Below are 18,404 nucleotides of genomic sequence, written 5' to 3'. Positions count from 1 at the left end.
AAGGGTGTCCAGTGATGTGTTTTTGTTTGACTACTTACTTGCATTACCACTGATATAGTTACCACCTTCAACCAACGTGTACTCCTTACTGGAGGTGTTGTTTCTGTAGTTTTTTGTGCTCAATTAGTTTTGCGTATTTTTGTTGTCATAAACCTTCAGTAAGCAGGTTTTTGCCAGCATTGTTTGATTTATTTATTCGTCTGTGAATAGTCTAAGATAATAGGTAATAGATAGATTTAGATAAGATTTTCAGGAATATATCACAAATAGGATCAGGATCAGAAGTGATTCGATGCTAGGGATAATCCGGATCAATATACTGATTCTGGATCATCCATGTTCAGTTCTTTGAGCTGGACTTACAACACCTTCTGCTTGTGAATTTGCACATTACATGCACTAGTCATAAGTGAATGATCATGGTACCATGATCAGGATCACTAATCCAGATAACTGCCAACATCTGACATCAACAGGAGGTTTGGTTTGTTGTAATTAGCGCTATATAAATAAAGTTGAATTGAAGTTTGATTTTGTACTACTGTTTTGTATGCAGCTTCTTCTTCTCTCACTGTCTGATCTTTTCAAATGTGTTCCGCAACACCATCACACATCACTACCAACCTTATAGAAATATATTTATTGCATATGTCCATTAAGGATAGCTAGAGTAAGTAAAATGAAGTCTTAATATTAACAGTGTAACGATTCACCCATTAGATCGATTAATCGATTTATATTCCTACGATCCAACTACATCGATCTGTGCTCGGCAAGTTGGCCTTCTGGGTGACACATATCAATGTAGAACCTTTTTTAAGGTCATCTATCAATTGCAAGGAAACAACGCACAGGATTTAAGCGTGATTCATATGGATGTGTTTTAAAATGCTTTTAATAATAAAGATGTTACTGCTGACGTCAAACACCAGCAGACAACATAGCAGAGCGTGCACTGATTCTGATCCAGTGACTCTGATCCTGTAAGCAAATAATTATCATACTTGAAGTACGGTAAAACTTGGATCTCCCTGTTTCTTTGTTGGACAAAATTATTGATGATGTTTTAATGCTGGTGTCAGTCATTTCCTGAACGTGCTCAGATGGATTGCATATACTGTATTTGTGTGTTAGTAAGAACTCGTGTGTGTATATTTTTTATTTCCAGGTTGAGCAAGAATGAGGGCCAGTGAGAACGTGCCTCGCTTAAAAATTCTTCATACACATGCATGCGCAAACATACACAAAAACCCTCCATGCACAGACTACTGCACAGGATCACAGATGAACATGCATTCTAATTTCTAATTAAAGATTTAAAAAAAAAAAAAAAAAAAGCTCACACGGGCAGCCACACCTCGCTGTGCGACATTTCACCTCTGACACACACCTTCTAATCAAACATCTGGAAACTTTTCACATTTCTCTCCCTCCTATGATGAGATGCCTCCTCTTGTTGGCGTGTCTGTCATTGTGAGAGGCTGAACCACCTCGTCTGTCAGCACAGATGAAAAGGCATTTATCAGAGCGGTGGCTTACATAGTTTATATTGAACAGATTATGATAGACAAACACGACAGGGCACATCCATTTGGCTGTCAGACAGAGCTGACGCAGACAGGAAAAAGGAGGACTGGGAGAGAAGAAGGCAGAGCTGTCTATCTGTATCCAGCAGTTTAGTGGTCTATTAGATGGGACCACCTCACAGCAACTGCTGTGTACCGTAAACTGTTAAATGAGAGCAATTATACTCTTGTAGTGTATGCACTGCCACCCACTGCTTAAACAACTGTGATTAAATAAACAGGGTCAAAACACACCCACGCATGTACAAAAGCAGAGGCTTGTGCAGGGTCACACACTGGATAAGCATCTTCTGCTGACTCTGATGTGTGCTGTCCAGCTGAATGAGGTGGTACCAGTCCTGGTACGATGCCTCTCTCCTCCAGGGACAACCAACACACATCTTGTCCACACGTTGAATAATTTCACAACTCAGCCCCTACGTGCACCGTGTGGTCTGGTCAAATAAGTTACAAAAAACAACGTACATAACTGAGGCTGTGTTCAAAATCGCATACTAAGGTAATACACACTACACACTCAATGAGTATATACTGTCTACTATATACTATTAGTATGATTAGGATGGTGACCGTTCCCACTGAAGTATACTTCCAAGTTTTCCAAGATGCATTTTGAACCTACAATGACTAAAACCTGAAGCACACAGAGGCTAAATATCTCTGTTAACTTGCCACCTTTGAAAGTTCTGAAAACATTTTAAGTGAGAAAGTGACCAAGTACAATATCAACATGTGGTCATTTGATCCATAACTTCTGGTTAACTTCAAAACAAGAGCCCTATTTACACCAGCATTAAAAAACTAATGGAAGACAAGAAGAGATGCTTTTGTTTTGAAAAGGGGAGGTTTGATTTTTAGCTTGAAGCCAGTCGACAATTTAACGTTCCACTCGCAATGCATCATGGGGCGGTTGAGTATGACTAGTGTGCCCACCGTGCATACTTCAAAATGTCCCGATATAGTATACATCCGAGTATTTCATGCATACTCAATCTTTTCATACTATCGAATTGGAATGTCAGACTTATGCTGCTTTCACACCAAATGCATCTTCTGCAGCACCGGACGCGTCTGCTGCAGGATCAAAAAATGTCCCCAATGAGCTTGACTGCTGAAGCGAGGAGCTGCGCTCAGTCATGCGAAACAGTTGCAGGAGTTAAATACTTTCAACTCCGGCGAATATGCATAAAATCGGGAGCGCGCTTGCACGGCCAACGCTCTTGACGTGTGAAATGGACCGCACCGCCGTATAGGAAAGATTTCGCATCTGGGCCACGTCTGTCCATTGACTTTTTATGTAATCTGGACGCACAAACATTTCGTGTGAACGCAGACTTAGTATGAGTAGTATGTACTGTAGTATGCCATTTCGAACACAGCCAGGGTTCATCATACAGTGATAGCGCCAGGACAGAGAGTAGCAGAATGAACAGAGCAGCTGGACAGCAGTGCAGTCACTTCAACTACTGCCTCTGAATTGTCAGTATCCATTGGACAAGGTAAAATTCTAGAAAATGTGTCTTTTAAAAGCTGTGTGCCTCCAAAAGAATTTTTCAGTGTAATGTAATAACTTTCTGAGAAAGGTTTACAATTAGAGTCAAACACAAACTAATCCAAATATTATGCCTTTAATTGTTAATAAAAACATTTGTTTGAAAAAAATATGGATTCAGAATCTCTCTAAATAAAAACTATTAACAGTAAACAATCCATTTTAAAGCTTTTTATGATCTGTTTATTGTTTTGGCTCAGACTGTAGCTACTAAAAGAAAATGAAGTTGGAGCTTTTAGAGGGATTATTAATGTAATATAATATAAAATCCAGTCTGCTCAAAAAATGTGGTAGGGTAATCCTTTTCACTATTGCCAAATATTTTAGGATTTCCACAGCCTGGGTTATTTTCCTCCAACAAACACCTTTAACTTTAGATCCTACAGTGTAACTTCAGACAAGCAGGAAATTGTAAAAGCTGTTGATGCACGTTTTTATGTACGTATGTCAGAAAGTCAGCCTGACCGCAGGGTTTTAGTATGAGTACGGTCAAACAATATGATTACACATCATGTCATCCAAATAAAACACAACTGGCTTTGGATTTACAAATTCCGATGCCTGTGTCTCCTTTACCACCAGCACTTCCAAATCCATTACAAACATGGAAGCAGAATACTCAATCTTTAACTGACACTAGGAGGGATGTCATGGTCACCTTTTTTTGCCCTTGTTCTGTTCCTCTGTGTTTAAAGTTTTAGTTATACTTACTTCTTAGTAATAATTGGACACTGAAGAACACTAGAAGTGTTTATGTGAACTTTTACCTTATTGTTTATTTGCTAAATTTAACCATGATACGTTTATTGCTACCCTCTATGAGTAGCATCTGCAATAGCCATAACTAATATAATGCAATAACGCTTGGATTGAGTATTGATGTCTTAATTTCTGCTATTACCACAGAAGTAGCAGGGAGGCAGGCTGTTGTAATATAATGCTCTGAAAATGAGAACAAAAATCATAATTCTAAAATAAATAATACATTTTACATTAAATATAACAAATGCTATCCTTTATTCATTGTGATGTTTTTTAGACGATGATATTAATTAATTAAAGCATCCGGCAACCACGTAATAAGCCTCAGGATGTTTGTTCTGATGGTATCATACAGTGCTCTGCTATAGCCATAAACTACCTGAGCAGATACTGAGGTTGGCATTTAAAAGTCAGAAACTCACCAATAGTCATTTTCCTTTCTGACAGATTGTTAGGACAGGTTTGGAAACTGATTAATCTTTAAACATCTTTATTTGGCTGGAAAATCATCATCAATTTGTCCACACTATCATCAATGTGGAAGTTACAATCAACAAGTATCACCACTTTAAACAACATATGTATTGGTAATAAAAACGATAAAATTCGTTTTTTTAAAGGGCTCTCTGGATCAGGCAGAGGGAAAAAGAAAAAGACACAAAGAGGATTAGTGCATCCTTTTTAGAAGGTTTTTTTTTTGTGTAAAAATATAAAGTCCTAGTGCTAGTGCCCTAGTGTCTAGGGACATGAAAACATGCACCTGCAGCAGCTAATCATCTGAGGCAAACTAAAATAAGCAAAGTCTGGAGGCTTTTAACAAGCACTCAGTCTCTTGTTTCCATGACTTCAGTCACAACATAGATGTCCAACTGGATATTTTATATTTTATATGTAGGACATTTGCAGACAATGAAGCATAATGGCAATAATGATCATTGGTGATCTTGGTCATCTAGGCTTTTAACAAATTGCAATCTACTTCCTAAATCCTACTTACTTGACCCGTAATCGATAGATTGCAATTTCACTGACACTATGATTTGTAGCCAAATTCTGTGTAATGTTATTTACTTGTGAAGATGGAGGATAACTAACTGGTATATTTTTTCAATGCATTTGGCCCCTGCTGCTCAATAAGCTCTCAATTCACCCTCTGTTTCCTCTAAACATGTTCCTTGATTGTATCCAAAATAGCTCTCGTTTTGCTTTAGGATCATGACGTTTTTACCCTAAACGTAGCACCATGGCACTTTAACCGAATAAGAAGAAGTTTAGCATATTAAACCTCAAAATGTACGACAATTTGGGACACTCTGGGACAATATAGGACAATTAAGGACAAATTGGTACAATCTGGGACAATGTAGGACAAATTGGGACACTCTGGGACAATGTAGGGCAATTTAAGATAATCTGAGACAATGTATGACAATTTAAGACAATGTGGGACAATTTAGGATGCTCTGGGACAATGTAGGACAATTTGAAACACTCTGGGACAATGTACAACAATTTGGGACACTCTGAGACAATGGAGGACCAATTGTGACAATGTAGGACCATTTGGGACACTCTGGGACAATTTAGGACAATTTAAGACAATGTGGGACACTCTGGGACAATGTAGGACAATCTGAGACAATGTGGGACACTCTGGGACAATGTAGGACAATCTGAGACAATGTGGGACACTCTGAGACAATGTAGGACAATCTGAGACAATGTAGGACAATGTAGGACAATTTGGGACACTAGGACATATGGGACACTCTGGGACAATTTGGAAGACACTGGAACAATGTGGGACAATTTGAGACAAAGTATGACACTCTGGGACAATATAGGACAATGTGGGACACTCTGGGGCAATGTAGGAAAATCTGAGACAATGTAGGACAATTTGAGACATTGTAGGGCAATTTATGACACTCTGGTACAATGTAGGACAATTTAAGACAGTGTGGGACACTCTGGGACAATGTAGGACCAATTGCGACATGTAGGACAATCTGAGACAATGTAGGACAATATGGGACAATCTGGGACAATTTTAGACAATGTGGGACAATTTGGGACACTCTGGGACAATGTAAGACAATTTGTGACAATTTGAGACAATGTAGGATAATTTGGGACAATGGGACAATGTAGGACAATCTGAGATAATGTACGACAATTTGGGACACTGTGACAATGTGGGACACTCTGGGACAATGCAGGATACTTTGTAACACTCTGGGACAATGTAGAACAATTTAGGACACTCTGAGACAATGTAGGACAGTTTTTGACACTCTGGGACAATGCTGTGGCATTGTCAACAGTGGCCAAGTTATAGGGGAAAAATAACTATTTTTTTGTTTTGGTTGAGCTTCGTTGTACTGAGAGCGTAGATGTCTCACTTTGTTCACTTTTCTGAGGAGAACTTGACCGTAAATATGGCCTTGAGTAAAGATCAAGGTCACACACTGAAAGGGAATGTTGTTCAATGGTACCAGTGGCGGTGATGGTGATGGTAATGTCGTGAACTTTGACCCCTACCGATATTTGCAAAGATTTGAATGGTGTACTGTACGTCTGCAATGGGCTTAGGCTTATTTAAAAAAAAAAAAAAACTACTTTATTTGGGTTTGGGCCCTATTCTGTCGTTCTCTGGCCATGTTGGGTCTGATTTTTTTAGCCCTGATTGCAGCTCTTATGCAGTATATTGAAAAGGAAAACAAGTATTGATCTATTAATTAACCTTATTGATTATCATTATCATATTTAATTAATCAAAATCCATTTCATGTTAACATCTGTATGAGCTTTTCGCGTTTGAAACTGAATAATAGAAAATAACTTTCCTTTTTAAAATGCAAAAACCTGGACTGCCACTGCCAGACTGACAATTCCTACCAAACTGAAACTAGAAGCACACAGCTAATATATGGTCCTCATCATCATAACATCCTTTTAAAACAATCCACTGTTTAATTTATGGTCCACACACATTTCTTTTGCTGACCTGTGCATCTGCTTTATCTAGTCTACTAGACGAAGAACAGCAATGAGTAGCGAGAGTTTGCATATTGAATCTGAAGGGAAAAACGTCACTTTTTAATATCGCAAGATCTAATGTGTTAACAATGAAGACCCTGGTTAGTAAATCTAATGAGTTACCCCCAGTGGGCGTGCCCTGTAGCTGTTCCCATTAAACGTTCTTGAAACCAAAATACAGAACTTAGGGGCACTGCCATCTTGTAAATTTGACGTCATTTGGAGCAGTAGAGTCCGGCGGGAAAAGTCCTGGTAACACGCCCCCGCCCATTTAGCGTACGGTCTTACGCAGCCCAGCTCCCCCAAGAACTTAAATATATCTTGTTCAGATGATCAGATCATAGAGGTTAGTACTAGTACTAGTAGCTCAAAAAAGACAAAAAAACTGAACTGAAAGGTTTAATGGTGTCTCGGCTTTCCTTCACGACGTAACTGCTATTCACAAAGAAAGCTACACAAGATCCGCGGCTGTCAATCATCGTCATATATGACGTTGAATCCCATTTTTCAACCTCAAATAACTTATTTAAAACAAACTTCATAGAAAAATGAGGACTTGAACACAATGTAGGGTGATAATAACTAATGATCACAACAGAGTTTAGGTTTGGGAAAAAAATTGTGACAAGTATTTAAACTTTACAGTTTGACCCACATCCCATCCCTTATCATTGAGGAGGCGGGTTTTATGACCTATACTGGCTGCAGCTTCTCTTGACCATATAGACTTAAGAATCAGTCTTGTACTCAGTTTCCTTAAGAGTTTAGGAAACATAATATATTGAGCCAAGTATTTTCTTTACAACAGTGTGTTTTCTACTGTTCTCCAAGAGTGATAGATCCTGATCGATGTCTGCGGTCTGTTGTGTGTCTCTCAGCTCCAGTCACTACTGGATTTATGAAGCCTGGAGGCTGATCCACAGCCAAATTAAGAGGGCGTAACACAGCTGGACTCTACACCTATCCATCTTCTCCACTCATCTCAGGTCACAAAAACAGAAGTGGAAGCTTTTCATTTTTCCAACACTGTAAATGCTGGGTTCTGACAGGAACACAAATCACCTGAACAGATAGAATGGAAGTGTTCACATAGGCTTCTGGGCTTGAACTTCACATAGAAGTGGTGGGGACGATGCTCTCCCAGCATGTTACTGCAAATCTTACATACCTACCGCAGCAGATGCTGCTACGAGCGCTTGTATATATATATATTTTTTTTTTTAATTTTGGAATAAAAAAAAAATGGCAGTTTTGTCAGGTTGCAGGATTGAAGAACTTTTACAGAAAAGGTGTTGCAGACACAAAACAATACTTACCTACATTTTATAGGCTATGATTGATTGGAAATGCATCCTAATCCTAACAGCAGCAATAGCACAATGAGCTCAGTGTTTTTGATAAGTGGTCATTATGGTTATGCCACTGATAATTGCAGCGATGAGTAAACCAAGCATCAAACGCCTTGTTATGAACAAAGCAAGAAACCAGCAACTTGATGACAGCATATCTGAGGCCGAGTTTCTCCTGACTGGACAACAAACACTCTTTAGCTGTGCATGCACTGTAGAGTGGCAAAAGAAAAAGGTGAAGCTCAATGATATCTACTAGTGCCACACAGATCATGCAAGGGTGCAGTTTTCTGCTTATTCTTCGTAGAAATGTCCTAAACAATATTGCATCAGTACAGTGTGCTTTCAGGGTCTTTTATACTCTACATCAGGGGTGTCCAATTCCGGTCCTCGAGGGCCACTATCCAGCATGTTTTAGATGTTTCCCTCTTCCAACACACCTGATTCAAATGATTAGGATCGTTATCAGGCTTCTGCAGAGCTGGATGAGGAGTTGATCATTTGAATCAGGTGTGTTGGAAGAGGGAAACATCTAAAACATGCTGGATAGTGGCCCTCGAGGACCGGAATTGGACACCCCTGCTCTACATATACATTCCTCTGTAGTTGGATGGCGTTGTGTGTGTGTGTGTCTGCATGTGCACACACGCGTTTATGTGTGTGTGTGCGCGTGCATAAAAGAAAGAGAATTGGCCAGCGAAGGCCCCACTGTTCAAACATTTTTAAAGTTTGCTCATGACTCACCTCCTGGGCTGGCCTGAGACGGCTCCGGCTTCAGGGCTTCACACACCTACATGCCACATTCTTAGACAGCTTCACATGCATTTTGCACACACAAATATACACATACACACACATACACTTGCAAACACACTAAGCTTTACAAAAAATTGTAGGATCCTCTCATTCTTATTTATGCTGTATTGCACATTTGCCATGACAGTTGCTGTATTTTTTTGAGTTGTGATTGATCAGAGCCTCAGGCCAACATCAACGGAGTCAGCCAGATTGCACACACAGTTGGACCAACTTCATCAGTTTTACAGACGGCTGGACATACTGCTTCACTGACCTTTGCAGGTCTTGCCATCAGGCTGCAGGGTGAATCCCACAGGGCAGCTACAGCGCACCCCTGTGGCTGTGTCTTTGCACGTCCTGTCGCAGCCACCATTGTTGACGGCGCAGGTTTCTGCAGGGGACAGGTAAGAGAGGACAGGGTTGTTAACATGTGAACCCCACTTGTAAAATTAGTACATGAAACTACTACAACACGAAACACTAAAGGTAATAAAGGTTGGGAGGACAATAAAAAAATCAAACAAATGTAACTCTTTCAACAACCAAAATGCTTCAAAAAAAAAAAAAAAAGCTTTTCATACAATTATTTTTCTTTTTACAATACACATGGTCCATACACAAGAATGAATTCATTTTAAATCTCTAGTATGACATTTTTGCAAACTGTTATTTTAAGTCCCTAAAAATACCAACTAACCAATATAGTTCAATATCAAATTAATTTTCCGTGCCCTCTTTAGGTTGATACCAGCCCATCCCATGAATAATTCAACTTTTAACCTAAAACTGATATGAATGGCTCCAAAGACATATTGGATATGAATTACTAACAAACAAGTAATTTCCCTTTAATTGTGGGTGTGGCTATTTTGGAGATTTCAGCCAATCAGCACTCACCATAGAGAGTTTCTGGTGAAATACCATTTTAATCTGAGGTATTAGTGCCTAGGTGTCGTTCAGTTCCTTGGACGTTATGACGTTATTCCTAAAAAGACCGGGAACATATTGAGGGAGGGATTGTTATGTTTCACTTACCAGGAAAGGAGAAATGAGACTTTGAAAATGGTTGTTGGCATACCATTTGATTCCACTATCAGACATCTTACTACAGATCCACATATGCCTTCCAGCTGGACAAGGAAGACAACTTGAAACGGGGAAGTCTACGATACCATGGCAACCGTTGGATGCCTTTAACCTCATTCAACAAGTTGGATTTATGTGAACGTTGCACTTCCATGAGTAATCACTACATCATGGTTTATCAAACTTATCGATTTGTGTGCATTTAAAATGCTTTTTTTTTTTTTTTTTTTAATTTGCAGCTTCTAAATTGCCTCTCATCTCTGCTAGGACACCCTGGACAGGACACTACATTTCATCCAACAATAGTTTTCAAAAAGGTTTTATCTCAAAGAAGCACAACTACAGCCCAACTGTTTCAAGAGTGGACTTCGGCCTGGATGATCGCAGCTTTGAATGTTGCAATGGCAAGAGAAGTAGTAAAACACATGATATTTTTGTCAAAAATAAAAAAACAGATGAAATTGCTTTTGAAAATGATATGTAATTATATTGTTTGGACAATATAACTATATTGTCCAAACAATAGGGCGACCGTGGCTCAGGTGGTAGTGGGTCGTCTTCTGATCGAGAGGTTGGGGGTTCGATCCCAGTACCTGACTATGTGTCGAAGTGTCCTTGGGCAAGACACTGAACCCTAAGTTGCTCCCAGTGGTCGACTAGCGCCTTGCATGGCAGTCCTGTCCCACTGGTGTGTGAATGTGGGAGTGATTGGGTGAATGAGCTGATATGTAAAAGCGCTTTGAGACTGCTTCAGTGTGGTGATAAAGCGCTATATAAAATCAAGTCCATTTACCATAATTACATCGTTCGAAAGTGTCATGATCTAACCTATGGATTTTTATAAGACGATGGCTGCATTATTTGATCAAATTCTACTACTTCATGTTTGGGCTGAGGCATGGAGAAATCCTCATGATGCTTCTTATAGTGGATATATATATATATATATATATATATATATATATATATATATATATATATGGGACTATCCAGGGTGTACCCCCGCCCAGCCTAGAACCCGATGACAGCTGGAGATGGTCACCATAATTGATCAAGCTGTTCAGAAAACGGATTGATGATGACCTGAGGAGTATATAATACAGCACACACTCGCACTTTACGAGGTTTGAATGCGCGCACACCCACGCCTTCCCGCGCTGCCTTATAAACACGTCCTGCCCTGGCCCTTAGAAAAAGATGACACAAAGATTACACAGAAACCATAATAGTGGAGAATCCATGTTTTGACACTCATTTATCACCGCATGTGCATGTGTACGTCAACTTTCTTACTTCCTTTTACTCCTGGCTTAAATCCACTACCTCCACCATCTGGGCATTATTATATCAAGTTTGTACAATATAATATATTGTTTGTACAATATAAGTATATTGTTTGTACAATATAATATATTGTTTGTACAATATAAGTATATTGTTTGTACAATATAATATCATGTTTGTACAATATAATTATATTGTTCATACAATATAGCGATCCAAAATGTATTTTCACCTGTGGCAGCTCTATGCTTCCGTAGTGTGGCCTACACTATGTCTGTATCTGATTAAAATAAACAACTGTCTACAGCAGCCTTAAGTTAAGGCAATCAGGTTCTAGAATAGACTGCAGCAGTAAAAATCTGTTAAAATTAGGAAACATTAATGGAAAATAATACAGTAAAATAAGGGCTGTTGTTCATAGTGAATATAAGGTTTGAATGAACTGATCCTAAAACAAACACAGGCTTATTGTTACTCTAACTCACCTGCTTTGCTGCAGATGCTTGTGTAAAGCTAAGCACACAATTGCAAAGTAACTGCTGAGGAGCCTAAAATTTGACTATGACTCGTGTTCAGTGAGAGGAATTCATTAGAACTACATCTCAAACGCTACATATAGCTGTGCTGAGAGTGTAAGTTGCCTAATGTTTCAGTAAATCTTCAACAACTATTCATCCATTTTCTCCAATGTCTTACATCATGGATTTTAAACAAAAAAATTCTACTTTCAGAATGAAGCCTGTCTTCCTTCTTCTCTTTTGGCTCCTTTTCATTTTTAATTTAAATGCAATGTGTGTTTGCTTCTGTGAAGAGGGCAGTTGGTAAAGCCCATTCAGAGCGGCAAGCACATTAAGATCCAGAGGTCAAAACATTTGCATAATGTCCTTTTAAAATGCAGAGTCACAAACGAATCAGAGCCAAGGCAGCAGGTGCTTTCTACCAAGAAACACTGAAGTATTCGTTTGAAACAAACTGCTTGAGTTTCATTCTGCCGCTCAAAACATCACTCTAATTAAATTTCACATCAAATGTCTGTTTTCCTATTCTTCTATTGAATCTTTGCCTTTTATCTTTTGTCCTTTTGTCCACCCTGCGTTCACTCTCTAACTGCAAAATCATTCGAGTGCAGCTTTCTCAAAATGGAGAAAGCCAAGACCGAGATATGATGGATCAGAAAGTTCAGCAAACTTGAAGGCAGTCTGGAAATGAGAAGCAGTGACTCCTCTTCCATACTAGAGTCTTCCTCAAGTGCATGGGTCTGCATGCCTGCACAGGTGTCCATTTACATCCACTAAGTGAGTTAGAGTTGACATGTGAGGCGCTGCTCTTTATTTAACACAGTGATTTATACTGGATAAGGTAAACCTTATCTTCAACTAGGGTGTATACACAAGAGTCCTCTTGACTCGCTTTAACTGCACTACGGAATATTTCCCTGGAAAGCTTGCTTTGTTTTACCAGGTCTGAATGCACAACCGGACTCTGGGGCAGATCAAGCGGACTCTGGCCTCCTTTCAAAGAGGCTCCTTTTGATCTCCTCCAGCTTAATTCCTACACAATGCTGTAGACCTGACAGACAGCGTGATTAAAGAAAAGGAAAGAATCACCATAAAAAAACAGTGCAAAACCACTTATATGCAGACATGAAGCAGTTCGGAGAAGCAGCAGTATGTAGTTTCTTGTAGAAACTGCCAAAGAGTGACGGCTATTGGTTCAATAAGCTCAGGGGCAACAGAGTCACACAGAGCAGTAGACACTAGAGCTGTAAATGGGCCTAAAGATTAGACCTCACACAGCCAGAGCCCGACAAATTACAGCCCGAACCCAAATAAAGCCAATCTTATTTTAAACCTGAACCCGTTATAGCCCGACACCATTCAAATCTGTGCACTCACATGTAGAATGATTCAAGGAAAATTTCTTTAATAACTCAGCTTTATTTACTACTCTAAACATGAAATGCAGCTTCAAGAGATGCTACACAGTATGTACCAGTTTACTTCTGCTGTAAAGCATGTGGTAACACTGCTGTAACACACACAACTCCGCAACCTGCTCTCTACATATGTGTAAGCACACAGCTCAAGACTGAGTCAAGAATAAGTTGTTCATCCATTTTTCAATATTATTTACTCATGTGCCAGAGGTCAGCCTTCTATATACCTCCTCAGCATCCATTTCTGCATTTTTCTCTCACTAATCGAAACGCATTACGTGACCGTTCACTTATTGTGCAGCGTCCAAGTCTGTGTTAAAAAGATAGAAATAAAGACCAAACCCGACCCAGCCATCGAGTCCATCAGCTTTGGGCAAAGATCTTCAGCTCTCGTATATAGAGCTCTAAAATATGCTGAGGTGAATTGAGGGATAAACTATTGCTAACTGTTTTTTTAGTGACTGAAGTTCATATCACTGTATAATTGAAGTTACTGTAGGACCAATTGTGAGACACTTAAAGCTGATATCTGAGTTACTGAGAAACGTCTCAATGTCCCGCCCTAAACAGCTCCACTTCCTCCCACTGCCTCTGCCAATCTGCCAGAAGCCATGCCTCGACTATTCTGCATGCGCATCGCAGACATAACAAGGTCGCAGCGGATCGCATTGATTAACTGTAGGTCTATGGGTCAGGTAAGAGCCAAAGTCATATTTACCTGTTTGCTGTTGCCTTGTTTCCGTGCACAGTTCCGCATTCACTTTGATTTACAGTCTCAAAAACAGGAAGTCGAAGCATCGAAACGAAGCATCGAAAACGAGGTTGGATGTAAAATTATCTGTGTTCAAATTAGGGGATGGATCTGGATAAGCATAATGCTTTTTTCCGTCGCCCTTTCCGGCATGAAAAAGGACAAAAAAAAGGACAAAAAAAAAAAAAAACAATGATGTGATTTTGCTCTGAATGTCAAATGAATTTCTGTGAATGCAACCATGTCGGAAATGAACTGAATAAATAAATAAAATAAATCATGGTTGGGTGATGATGTTTCCATTTGTATAGGGGTCTATAGGATGAAGGTGGGACCTTTCTACGTTGATGTATATGAATGACCACCGGCAGTAGACCATAGTAAAAGACTAGTTAGGTTTTTTTTTTTTTGCATTTCAAAAAAATGATACATAAACATAGATTTCTCGAAATCCGGATATCAGCTTTAACTCCTAATCTGAGTCTCAGACTATCCAGGGACGTCATTTAAAGCCAGCTGTGATGGGCGAATTACTTTGTGTTGATTCATCTCAGGTGTGTCACATTGGGCTTAATTACAGCTGTTATATATTTATTTTTCTATCTTCTGGGTAATTTATATCTTCAGTCATTTCCCCATAGGATCATTAAATTGTATCTAATTCTGATATTGAGCTGCTAGAAGAGAAGGCTACAAAAAGGTTTGCCAACCGTCCCATAAAATACAAAAATGTTCTTTATTCCATATTTTACATTTATTAAAATTACACGTCTGTAACAAACACAATTGATTCAGTTTCCTATCTGGTTGTGCTTTTGTCAGTAAATGTCAGTGGATGGCAACAGCTTATTTTAGCAGACTGATGTTGTATGATTAATTGTTTGGGATGTTGAGGTTTATCTAATATACAGTAGTATTAGCCAATACTAATATTGAATTATAACCATTTAAAGAGAAGCATACGTATTGATTAACAGTTATTAAATAAATTGTTAAGAGATCAGGCAAAAAATTATATAAATATATACAGTATATAATTGGAGATGGGGTCCATGTATATATCGGTATCGATAATATCGGAAATCGGAAATTTAGTATTGGAGGATAGTGGCATTATGGATATCGGCAAAAAGCTAATATCGAATCTATAATACATACACATTCCGTAGATTATGTTTTTCTGTATTCCTCAAAAATATTTATCTTTTTGAGGAATACAGTGATCAGTGAAAATTACAATAAATTACTTAAAGCATTCAAGCTTTAATTATGACTAATTATTTTCTTTATCATTCCTTTACTAAAAACACAACACTGCAGAGAGCATTCTACCCTACAAATCGGGCTAATGGGGGTTATGGTCCTGAGGTGCTGTTGTAAATGTCCCTTGTTTTAATTTCAAATAACATCTAAACTGCAAGCATGCCTGTGTACCTGTGTCTACGAACCCTATCCTGTGAAGCAGTCATGGTACAATGACGCCCAAGGACAATGGACACGGAGGGAATGAAAACGCTGGCACAGCTGATCAGTGAAATGGTAGATGGATGACTTCCATCTGGAGCAAGACCCACAGAACAAGACCTTACACTCAGCCTTTGACCAAGTGATATCAAATGATAGTCAGATGGTACGCCTTTTCGCAGCATGCACAATCTGAGACATTGTTTTCATCAGAGATACGTTGTACCTAGTAAGCTGAGATGCTCAGACAGGGACTGAAAACACTCAGCTGTTACTGCCTAAAGGAAATTATTTTTCAGAGCAAGCACATATTAATGGACCTCATCGGGCCATTTCTCCAGAACCTGCAAGGGTATCGCTATGTATTAGTCTTAATGTAATGCAACATGATATTGCAAAGCAGTGCCCCCACACAGCGTCTCTGCAAAGAGTGAGGTCATCTTCCAGGTACGAATTCCAAAACTATTTCTAACCCTAACCGACCATGGCATGTCATTCATGTCACGCACATCTAAAGACCTGTACAGATTATTCTGAATCAAATCTGTTTTTTCTTTGAAGAACATGATCTGTAAGTACATTAGTGATGATGAACGTAATTGGAAGCACTGGCTTAACCTGCGGTTATTTGCAATGTGTGAGCGTCCCCAGATTCACGTGATTTTCTTACTCTAAGCTGCTGTACCACAGGGGGTCTTGAACCTGTAAAGAGAAAGCTGAGAAGAAGGTCCAAGCTCCACTAAAAAATAAATCAGTATGTGTTGAACCTGAAAGCCAAACTCCACACATTTGGTCACCTGTCGCGTGACCAAACGTGCTCCAGGACCAGCAGCATCAAAAGAGCTTGTATAAAAAAGGGGCTGAGCAGCGTCAATTGACACCAAGAGAAAAGGTGCTTGCATCACCCCCTATATCCAACTTCAAATTCTTCGCTAAGTGGCAAGGGCCCTTTGTGATCATATGGCAAATGGGTGACATGGATTATGATGTTGAGTACTCGGATGAGGCAGATCTACCACCTCAACCTTCTGAAATTATGGCGATATGCTGAGCATGTTACTCTGATGTCAGAATTTACAGAAAGAGATGAGTTGGGTCCTGTGATACCCAAACCAACTAATCAGACCCACTTTCTCTCACAATCTCTCACCAGCACAGAAAGGTTGATGTGCATAGATTGCAGGTAGAGTTTGTAAATGTGTTCTTCTCTACCTGGGCGTACAATGCTCTCAGTCCCATAGATTACGTGAACACAACACAAAGAATTAGCGGCCACTTTGCAAATGGAAGTAATAGAAGAATCCCACAGTGCATAGAGTATCCCAATCATTGAAGGATTAATTTTAAGTATTTTAACACTAATGGGCAATGAAGCATTCAAAACCAAAAAGAATATGCCCACACACATCTCCTTATCGCCTTGAATAGGCTGTGTGATAAAATTTTATACTGCAGTTCATTGTCTGAATTACCCGTGTAGTTCTGCAGTCCTGACGCTGAATGTGCATCCTTGACAGCTTGGAGACTGAAGAAAGACAAGAGAACGGCCGTTGTGTCACTATGGAGTCTTATTTCTTGATTCTGCCCTAGGCTCCTTTAAGTAAATGAGGTGTCAAGTTTTTATGCATACCCTATGCCCCGGGTTGTCCAGCTTTTGGAAAAACATTGGTGTTCTTCACTCATTATGAGTCATATTAATTTGCCACACTTCCTTTTGGGTTGTTTGGGGCTCTTATCAATTTCCAAAGCCTGATGGGCTGAGTTCTGCACCCACACACTGCATAAGTGGCAGCGTACTTTGACAATGTTATCATATGCAGCGACACTTGGGAGGAGCATGCCAGCCCCATGGCAGCAGAGGTGGCTGCATTAAGGTGGGCAGGGCTCATGGCTAACACAAAGAAGTGTGCATTTAGATGGTGGGAGGTACAGTGTATGGGGTACTACCTGGAATTGTGGTCAGGTGCAGTCTCAGATGGATAAAACTGCTGTGATTGCGGCCTGTCCCAGGCCCCAGTCCAAAAAAATGTATTGGGAATGGCAGGTTGTTACCAATGCATTCCAAACCAGTTCATCCCAAACTTTGCAGACCTGAATGTCCCTCTAACTGCCTTATTAGCTTAAAGTCTATCTGTAGCGAGACATTTCTTCACACACCTGATTTTTCTCTGCCTTATTTCCTACAGACAGATGTGTTGAACAAAGGTGTAGGGACTGTTCTGTCCCAGCAAGTACAGAGAATCAATCGTTCTCTTGTCCTTTGCCTTTGCTAGAAGTTGTCTCAGAGAGAGGGTCAGTACAGTAATTTAGAGAAGAAGTGTGTGACAATCCGGTGGGCAGTTGATGCACTGCATTACTACTTCCTGGAATGTTCATTTACCCCTCAAGATGTGTGTTCACCACATGAAGGATGCAAATGCGTGGAACACTCGGTGGTATCTGGCTTTACAGCCTTTTAACTTCATGGTGATTCATAGACCCGGGACTCTGATGGCCATGACCAACTTTCTATCTTGTTAGGGGTTAGAATTAATAATGCTGGACAATAAAAGTTAGATAAACCGCACATCTGTTTGTGTGCCTGTGTCTACGAACCCTTACCTGTGAAACAGTCACGCTTAGGTACAAAACGGGGTCTGAAAATTCTGCAAGTAGTTTCATTTGCAAACATTTTGCTTTCCCTAACCACCTAACCCTAACCCTAACCCTAACCCTAACCCTACGCCGGTGGTTAGGTGGTGAATTTAAGCCAGATTCTTCTCATACCTTCAATAGACAAGTCTGCAGTTTTTATCTA

At 39.6% G+C, this 18,404-nt stretch overlaps 1 protein-coding gene across 3 annotated transcripts in view; it reads right to left on the bottom strand.

Moving 5' to 3' along the window:
* Positions 1–18,404, bottom strand: part of scube1 (signal peptide, CUB domain, EGF-like 1) — a 137,197-nt gene that overhangs the window by 32,680 nt on the left and 86,113 nt on the right. For all 3 annotated transcript variants that reach the window (XM_028450277.1, XM_028450278.1, XM_028450279.1), the window contains one exon: positions 9,361–9,477. In XM_028450277.1, coding sequence (XP_028306078.1) covers positions 9,361–9,477 — 117 coding nt within the window. The remainder of the gene's footprint in view (positions 1–9,360; positions 9,478–18,404) is intronic.

The sequence above is a fragment of the Gouania willdenowi genome, chromosome 6 (genome assembly GCF_900634775.1).
Source record: "Gouania willdenowi chromosome 6, fGouWil2.1, whole genome shotgun sequence".
Taxonomy (NCBI): Eukaryota; Metazoa; Chordata; class Actinopteri; order Blenniiformes; family Gobiesocidae; genus Gouania; species Gouania willdenowi.
This window is presented reverse-complemented; position numbering and strand designations above follow the sequence as displayed.